Raw genomic sequence first — 9417 nt, 5'->3', positions numbered from 1 at the left:
AAGCTAGGCTTTTGGGGCACCTGGATGGCTCAGGTGGAGGAGCATGTGAATCTTGATCTCAGGGTCATGAGTTGGAGCCCCACATTGGGTGTAAAGATTACTTAGATAAACTTAAAAAGAAGAAGAAAAAGTCAAGCTTCTGAGCCTGGCAGACCTGGGTTTGGATCCCTGTCTTATCACTCCCCAACTGTACAACCTCTAAGTTATTAAACTGTCCTAAGCCTCAGTTTCCCCATCTGTCAGAGAGAACAAAAATACCCACTGCATTAGCCACCTAGTGCTGTGAAGCAAATTGTCCCAAGATTTGGTGACTTCAAACAACATTAATGATTTATTAGCTTCTGCCGTTTCTGTGCACTTTGGGGGCACCTCTGTTGGGGGCTTCTAGCACAGGGTCTCTGATGAAATTGCAGTCGGATTAAAAGCCAGAAGATTCACCTCCAAGCTGGCTGCATCAATAAGCTGGCAAGTGGATGCTTACTCTCGGTGGGATGTCTACTTTCGGTAGCCCTCTCCCCAGGGCTGCTTGAGTGTCTATGTGGTATAGTGTCTGGCTTCCCTCAGATGGAGAAATTTGAGGGACCTCCTCCTAGAGATCAGGCTCCCATCATGTCTGCAGTATTCTATGGCTCATGTGGGTTAGCCCTAATTCAGCATGAGAGGAGATAACACAGGACGTGAACACCAGGAGATGAGGGTCGTAGGGCCATCTTGAAGGCTGATTACCACATACACCAGATGAGAAGATGTTTACAAAGAGCTCAGTATATACCCACACTGCATCCATAATAAGCTCTGGTGAAGAGCAAATATAACTGCTCTTCACAAATGGGTCTCAGGAAACTAAGCCCAGAGACATTAACTGGTTCGACTAGTCAAACAGCCAATTGGTTTTGAGCCAGTAGAAGCGAGTTTTCTAACTTGCTTCTTCAGGGTTCCTCTTTCTATAGAAAAAATCCCAATAGAGACACAGAGGTGAGGGACCACTTGCTAGAATGACGTAGTCACCAGAGTTGAAGATGAACAGATGTCTCAGAAGAAAGAATGGGGAAACTGTAGAGGATTCTGAATGTCAGGCTGAGGAAGTCATTTTCCTTTCATGGAAAAGGCCATGGGGAGCCATTGAGGAGTTTGGAACAAGAGTAACTTAATTCAAACCCATGGGCCAAGTTCATTCTCACAGCTGCTTGAGCAGCAGATTGTGGAGGTCTCTGAAGGAAGTGAGCCTTTGGACAAATGCAGGCACCAGGGATGAGGGTAGCAATAGTGGGAAAGGAGAAGGGGCTCGGCAGACACAGTGGCTAGGAATCCCATTCATGGGCCACCTGTGGATGTGGGTTAATTAAGGCCTGAGGAGGCCAGGGCACAAGGCTTAGGTGAGAGTGACTAATTAAGCTGGCCTGTGCGCAATGCCAGTGAGATCTGCCTCTCCAGCCCAACCTCCAGCCCTGAGCCTCACTTCAATCTACAGCGTGGGAGGCCTAGGGACATTCAATACAACTTGGAAGCAGGACTTTAAAACAAATAGTCTGCTTTCCTCTCATTTCCAGCTCTCCAGTGTGGAAAACTGATGCGATGAAGGACCGGACAGAGTGGAATGTATGTGGTTCTGAGCTCAGCCCAAAGGGCCTAGTCTACAGAAAGTTGGCTTAACTCGGGGCTGAAGGTGTCAGGAGGGAGGGTGTCTGGGCCAGGCGGTCAGTCGGGGCCTCACCTTTCCTATCAAGTCTGTCCTGACCACTCCTTCATGCTGGTCCAGGTAGAGCTCACCTACTTTCAGCGCCCCTCCCACAGGAAAGAAGCACGGCTTCTCCCCTGACCCCTAGGATGCCTCACTCAAGGCCCTGAAGACGTGAGGCCAGAGACCATATCCCTGGGCAGCGTATGCCCCCAGGGCCCAGTATGAACACAGTGATTTTGCTTTCCAAGTAAAAGTTTGACAAATAATTTTCTCTTCTGATTGCATCCGTCTTACATCCAGACATTAAGGTTTACAGTCCTAAGGGTTGCAGTCTGGCTGCCATGGACATCCATGGGCTGCCATTCATAACACAGGTAGAGTAGATTTATCACCTATTTTCCAGGATGATAAAATGCCTCATTCTAACAAAACAGTGTGGCAATTTTCTAAAAGAGGGAAGATGATCTCAAGTGACTTGAGAAAAGCACATTTTGTTTTTCCAGTTGGCACAACGATTCTATATGGGCTAGAAGTGGCTCTATATATACAGAAGTTTTATTGGGCTGAAAGGACTTAAAAACTGGATTGGAATGGGTTTAGACAGGGCATTCCAGCTTAACACCCACTCCTTACTTCTTTATATCTTTATCACGTTTTATTCTTTTATTTGCCCCCTGATGCCACATGAGTTTGCAGACCTGAGATGTGATACAATACTTCCATAAAGCAATCTCTTCCTTCCTTGGGAAGCAGATGTTTTCAATGTTCTTTCTTGGGCTGGATTGAAATCTTCTTTCTACAGCTTCTACCTACCCATTCTATTTCTGAGGTCCTATAGGTTCTACAGTAGAAGATTAATCTTTTTCTACAGCTGTCTTTCTTTCATCTACTTAAAGACCAACATCAGAGTCTGTCTGAGGCCCTCTTTTCCGTATTAAGCATACTGTCTTCCTTCAACTGTTTTATATGACATCGGATCCCCTCATCACTACCCGGTTGTGCTCTGTCATCCTCTTAAAGAGGGGTACCTGTTTAAGGGGAAATATATTGCAAGCATAGTCTTGCAATTACACTTGTAATTCAAAGTGTAATCCAAAAGCCAGCAGCATTAAGTATTACTTGGGAGCTTGTTATAATGCAGAACCTCAAACCCCACCTGCGATCAACTGAATCAAGATTCTCCAGGTGATCTGCATGCACAAATCACCTCAGAGAATGCATCAATGTAGCCTAAGATTACATTTCCTTTTGAAGGTAATTATGTTACATGGGTGACTCTGATTCCTGTTACCTGAAATCCTTATTTGACCACACTCACTGATAAGCCACATCTTCCCGTATCATATCAGTTTTATTGATGCACGTAACAGTCTGATTACATTTTGGTGAGTTATACATGTGCCTACATAGACCAAGATCTTAAGGACAAAACACAGATCATGTTTACCCCTGTCTTTGATGCCAAGCCAAGGCCCCGGTACATCATAGTTGTTTGTGTAACAATTAAGAAAAAAATAAACTAACAGTAGCTGAAATGATAAAGGGAATTGAGTCATGCTGTTAAAACAACTTGTGATATGGGCTCAGTTTCAGGGACTGGGATTCTCTCACTTCTCACCTCTGCCCCCTTGGCATCAGCTCTGTACCTGGGCAGCCCCCTCCCTCGGTGTCCTCAAGATGGTGGCCAATGTTGCCCAGAGCCATAGCCTTCCTCACTCAAGGCCAGTGGGCAAAGAGTAATCTGGAAACTTCAGGGGATGGAAGCTTTTTTTTCTTCTCTCTTTTCTTTTTTAGAAACCTCAGTAAATGTCCCTTCCAGTTTCATCAGCTTTCATGGAGTTACCCCCTCATTTCTGAGCCAATCCCTGAGGCAGGGGAAACATCCTGAGTTCAAGCCAATGAGGATCCACTCCCAGAGCTATGAGTGGCTGAAAATGGAGGAAGATCCACCAGGCAATGAGGAAAAGCTGCTGGGAGGAGTGGAGGCGTGGATGCCAGGGAGGCTGCAAACAGACATCTATTATAGTGCTCAGTAGGTCTGCATTTCCATTGCCTTTGAATCTTGCAACCGTTCTCCAGGACGTCCAATGTTACAGCAGTCACCATGGGTTATGGCCAGAAAACTTTTCTATTTTTAAATGACACACAAATTATTATGCTCCATCACATTGTTTCAGTGATCGACTTTAAAGGGCCCTGGCTTACCTCCTCCTGGAATAATAAAGCAGTCACAGGAGTTCTTTGGGCCACTCCAAAAACCACTCCAGAGCGGTTTGCCACACATAATAGAGGGTGCACTTGAAAGGCAGCATCCAATGACCAGTTCTGGCTGAAAACTTTTGTGTTTTTTGAAAGTTCAATAAGCACCAGAAGTGACCACAATGTGTTTGAAACTTTATAGCATGTGTCTTCAGGAGACAAAGTGCCTAAAACTAGATGGAAAGACTTGTAATTTTTTAAATTAAAAACTGTAGACAGGAGAGGTAACAGTCAAAGTAAAATAAGCATGAATCCTACGTTTCTGTTTCAAAAATAAAAAACCGAGGTATGGGGAAAATTGTAATATGGAATTCAGAAATCTGCTTTGGCCATATGCTCTATTGCATGTTCACTGTGCCTGCTCTCCTTGGACCAAAAAGCTCTCAATGATGGGTCAAGCTTAGCTGGGAAAGCCATGAGGCTGATGGGAAAAAGGTGCAGAGTGGGGAGGGGGGACATTTTCTATCCTCACCTTGGTGATCAGAGAGGAAACTTACCACCACCAGACTCTTTGGACCACACTACTGGCCTCGGTGGTCATGTGAGAAGATGCAAGGACCATCACTACTTCTTGAAACAATCAGGCTTGGTCAGCTCCCAGGAAGGAGGTCAGGTGTATGATCTTCACAAATGGAAGGGAGCCTAAATCGGTAGCCAGCCTTGTCCATCCTATCTCAGAAATGGTTTGTGGGGATCCTGGTTCTACCACTTGTTCTCTCAAGGCGGGAATTAGTGCACTCACTCACTTACTCTCAGCTTTAGTGTCCTTATGTGTAAAGTGAGGGCAATTATACTGTCACAGATTAATTTGAGAAAAAAAAATAGCTCATGTGACAAGTGTCTGAAAATGTCCAGGACAAAGCAACCCAACAAAGGCCATTCTTCCTACTGCCCCCTGCTCAGTCCCATTCAGTGCTCGAACTGCATAAACACCCAACTCAAGTGCTTTGGTGTGATCACAGACCTCTCATAATTCTCTCTGCCTCCTCCAGAATGCCTGTAGCACTTAGCTTGTACAATCATATGCATGTGTTAAATCATACCTGCAGTAATTGGATTAGAAAAAAAAATCTGAAAATCTTCCACATAGATGTAAAAACAACACAAAATGACCACAAGAGCATGGCCTCATCTCTTATTGAACATACAATCTAGGGCAAGTTTAGTTTAGTAGGAGACTCCGTCACAGCTTTTAAAATAGCAACATCAAACATTTCTCCTATTAGACTGTAAGGTCCTTGAGAGTTGAGCTATTTTTATTCAAATTTATATTCTGAGGAATATATGGAGAATATCCTGTCCCTAGAAGACTGGCCAGCATGTTAGGAGATGCTGAAAGGAAGGATAAAATGAAATACTCTGAAGGGCTTATCACCTTGAACGGCATAAAAGCCTGCTTAATTTATCTATGAAATAAAAACTATAGAAATCAGATCTGAGAAAGATTGGACTTGCTACCTGATGACTACAGAAGTCACAATCTTTAAAATTTCTTCAACTTCAAATCACTCTTGAGAAAGTGTCAGGGTCACCCTGGCCTTGAGACAGATTTCCTATGGGATCTAGCTTTGATACCATGACCTCTGGCGAGTTCCTTTTTCTCTCCAAAGTACAGTTTCCTTAGCCACACAGGATATGAAATAACAAGTTTTCTAAAATCTCTTATAGCTGTAAAATTAGGTGTCCAAAATTTAGGTATCCATACCCGTGGCAAGTCCCTGAGAAAGGCACCCTGCTAGGCACTCCAGAGAGGCGTGAAATAGAACAGACCAGACTGTTCTCAGTAGGTTCATGGCTTATTAAGTAATGAAACAGGAGGACACAAGTAACTGTGATTCGAGGCAGGATGGGATAATGGCCATCCAGGAGGTACTCATGTGCAACTTGCACTGTATACATGAGGAATGGCTTTGCGGAGGGAGGGCCTTCATTCCTGTTTGATGCAGCAAATACGAAGCACCGACTATGCCAGGCTTTGTGCCTTAGTACAAAAAACACAACACAACTGTAACCAAGGGAAACAGAGCCTGCCCTCATGGTGCCTGAAGGGTGGCTGGCAGAAGATGGACGTTCAGAGGGGGGCGGATTCCAGGCAGAGGGACCCGAGCATTGACAGGAAGGCAGAGCATCATAAAGCACACAGGAGTGAGGCCAGGGCCCAGAGGTACGCAGTGCACAGGAGATCAGGATGAGAAAATGTAGAGAGGTTGGATGCCCCTCATGTGGACCCCTGACATGCCAGGCTACGGACTTGAATCAGTACAACAAAATAACCTAATGACTCTAAGAGACAGAGCTTACTAAACTTGACAGGATCCTTCATTTTGTATCCATATACACTTTGTTTACTGCAACTAAAAGGAAGACGCCTGAAAGAAAATTCTTCCAAAAAAGTAATTGAAATAAGTTTATTTGCAGGAGAAGAACATCTGAACATCAGGTACAGTCTGATCCACAATGATCCAACAACAGTCGGGACTCATTCTGGGAGTGCTCTTGGGCAGTTTGGAGGAGGAAGTCCATGTGGAGCAACAGCTGAACAGTTACCAAACTTCATAAAGCCATCCAACCTGAGTATTACACGATACATAATGACCATGACATGGTAATAAAAATACAATAGCAAATACTCACTACTTTGTGAGTTACAGTTACAATATAAACAGTTTAGGCCCTCTTTAAAAAAATGAAAAAAATATATCTATTACAGCTTTATTTCAAGCATTTTCAGTTGGATACAACTTTATATATTTTCACTCACAATAGACAGCAAAAGAATGCCTTCTGAAGTATCTGTTGATTAAATATATTACTTGTTTGTGTTTGCACTCTGAAACGCACTTTGCCAGGTAGTTCAGATAAGAGAATGAAACTGTGCAGTGCCAAATCCTGGCTGCTGATCAAGACTTGTATCGTTTTCATATTTGTCTAAAAAAGTTCATGTCGAAGAAAAAAGAAGGGAGAATGTAAAGAGAACCAAAATTATTCTTTTTCAGTGAAGCAGTTTAATTCCAGAGAAAAGGCTTTCCATTTTGGATTCCAAGCGTGTTGTCCCGAAGTTGAAGTTGATCCTTCAGGCCAAGGAGCTGCGTCAGCTGTGGCGGCGGTGTGCACTGAGGAAGCTGGGAGAAGGTGTTAACTGAATGCTACAGAGATGGCCACTGATAACACAGCTTTCTAGAGGCCCCTGGCCATGGGGGCCGGGGTGAAGGGCAGCCAGGAATACTGGTGCAAAGGTAGAGTGTGCTCACTGAACTGCACACATAGAGCTCCTAGGAGGGTTAACAGTTCTTGACATAGGTTCCTGATTGTAGTTTACAATATCTGCCTTCACCACCCTCTGTCATAAAAGAAAACAGAGTTATTATCAGAACATCAGAACATTTAGAAAGAGCTCGTTAAAGTATATTTTTATTTTCTAAACTATGGTGAACTCCTGATGACAGACATCATAAATGAAGCCAGAGTTGAATCCATCAGAACAAACTAATGTAGAGCTGAGATGCTGAGGAGTGAGGCTTGAGTTTGTTGTTGTTTTTTTGGGTTTTTTTTTTTTTTGGTTTTTTTTTTTTTTTTGCTTTTTAAGAACAGAATAGCAATTCCTTTACTCAGTCTTCCCTGGTTTTATGACATTAACTTGAGGTTACCACAAGTCTAACACAAAATTAACAAACCAGTATGAAAAATTAAACCCTGGTTATAATTTAAAGCAAAGGAATTAGAATTAGTCATTCACATATTTTAATTCATACGCAAGACCTCATAATTTCAAAGTAAAATATGTCATCATTTATTAATATTTAAATAAACCATTATATCCAGCCATAACTTTTTTAGAATGTTTGCAGCAATTTGTGAGTAAGAAAACGTGTAAATGTTAAATAGGAGTCAAATATAAAGGAGAAATGTACTGAGCAACCCAATTTTTAAAACTTTTCCAATTTTAAAACTTTCCTCCCAAATCCCTAACTTACTTCCAAAGAGCTCACTATTGGGTTATGAATAATGACTCTAACAAAATACAGAATGAAATATTTAGAAAATTACCTCATATTCATGTTTTTAAAATAATTTAAACCAAAAGACACTTTTAACTCTTCTTTCCACCCCCGTAACCCACATTTCAAGAAATATCGTCAATGATGAATTTAGCAATGTGCCCTAAGTAATAATTTAAATTAAAACAGCTCTTTCACTGTTCTCAACTCTATTACTAAGTCTGCACACAGAGAAGCAGACAAAGAAAGGTAATTCAAGGCAAATTTTAAAAATACTCTTTCAATTACCATGCTATTTCAGGAAAAATGGGAAGGACTGAATAATGAAATAACCGTCTCAACTCTCCACTTCACTGCACATGTGATAAACACAACCATAAAGACAAATATGTTTGAAAGCAACTGAAATGTTATTTTAATTTGTTCCAATTCCTCGTTTGTCAGTCTCCTGGCACAGAATCAATTTTTTAAAGTTCTAAAACAGGACTTACAATTAACACTATTAATTCCCAATGATGTACAATAATCATTTGAATTTCTCTACTCATAAGGAATAAAGAGCAAGACAGCATCCACTAATTCTCCCACCCTCCTCCCCCAAATTATAACCAATTTACCCATTAATACCTGCACTACTGTACTGAACAGATTCTACTCTGAGCAGAGTTGGTATGTTGATTATCTTCTTCCGGGTACTTCACTATTTCTGCCCTGACAATATGCTGCCAATTCCGTACAACACAAGCAAGAGGAGGAAAAAGGGGGGGGGGGTAGGGGGGGAAGAAAGAAAACATGGAAAGTATGTTCAATGACTGAAAATAGAAGGGAACACCAAAGCAGAAAAAGAAACACAAATTTAAACATGTCACAGAAGAAACAGCAGAATATATGCATATAAAAGAAAAGAAAATGAATGAACATCCATGAAACATTATTCTTTGCAACTCTATTTAATTACTGAAATAGCCTTGTCTACTGAACCTCCTAGACAAGTTGGGAGTTCTACTTTTGGTATCACAATGATACATAACATCTATAACACCCAGAAATACAAAGGACAACAGAGAATTACACGCCTTTTCCATACTAAAGTGCGGTAAAAGTATTTAATTCTATCTCTTCCACAAATATTACTGAAGATCTCTCTACACTACATGCCAGTCATTTAATACTGGTAATGCACAGGTAAATGACACAGGCTCTGTCCACAAGGTGTTCTGGACTAAATGCTGAGAGAAATGTGTACACAGCTAATTGCCATAGGAGATAAGTGCTTTGCTAGTTGACTTTAAATACATTGTGGGGTTGACCACAGGGGAAAGGGTAATTAATTTTCTCTGAAGGTAGGGAGAGGATGCATAAATCTGAGGAAGCCATGTGCCACTTACAATCTCTACACTTAATAATAACTATTACTTGTCAGAGACTTCTTTTTGATGCTCATTCCCTTGTCCCACACAGCCCTAACCTCCATGCTTC

General features: G+C 41.8%; 1 protein-coding gene across 2 annotated transcripts in view; it reads right to left on the bottom strand.

Annotated features, from left to right (window-relative positions):
• Positions 1–6333: 6333 nt before the first annotated feature.
• Positions 6334–9417, bottom strand: part of RAB28 (RAB28, member RAS oncogene family) — a 105628-nt gene continuing 102544 nt past the window's right edge. Inside the window, exons 7-8 of one of the 2 annotated variants that reach the window (XM_041753075.1) lie at positions 8566–8660; positions 6334–7280 (exon numbers count right to left, since the gene is read on the bottom strand). In XM_041753075.1, coding sequence (XP_041609009.1) covers positions 8571–8660 — 90 coding nt within the window. In that variant the 3' untranslated portion in view covers positions 6334–7280; positions 8566–8570. The remainder of the gene's footprint in view (positions 7281–8565; positions 8661–9417) is intronic. The other variant, XM_041753074.1, reaches the window with a different exon arrangement.

This window comes from Vulpes lagopus, chromosome 4 (genome assembly GCF_018345385.1).
Source record: "Vulpes lagopus strain Blue_001 chromosome 4, ASM1834538v1, whole genome shotgun sequence".
Taxonomy (NCBI): domain Eukaryota; kingdom Metazoa; phylum Chordata; class Mammalia; order Carnivora; family Canidae; genus Vulpes; species Vulpes lagopus.
Note: the sequence above shows the minus strand (reverse complement) of the source record. Positions and strands in the feature narration are given on the sequence as shown.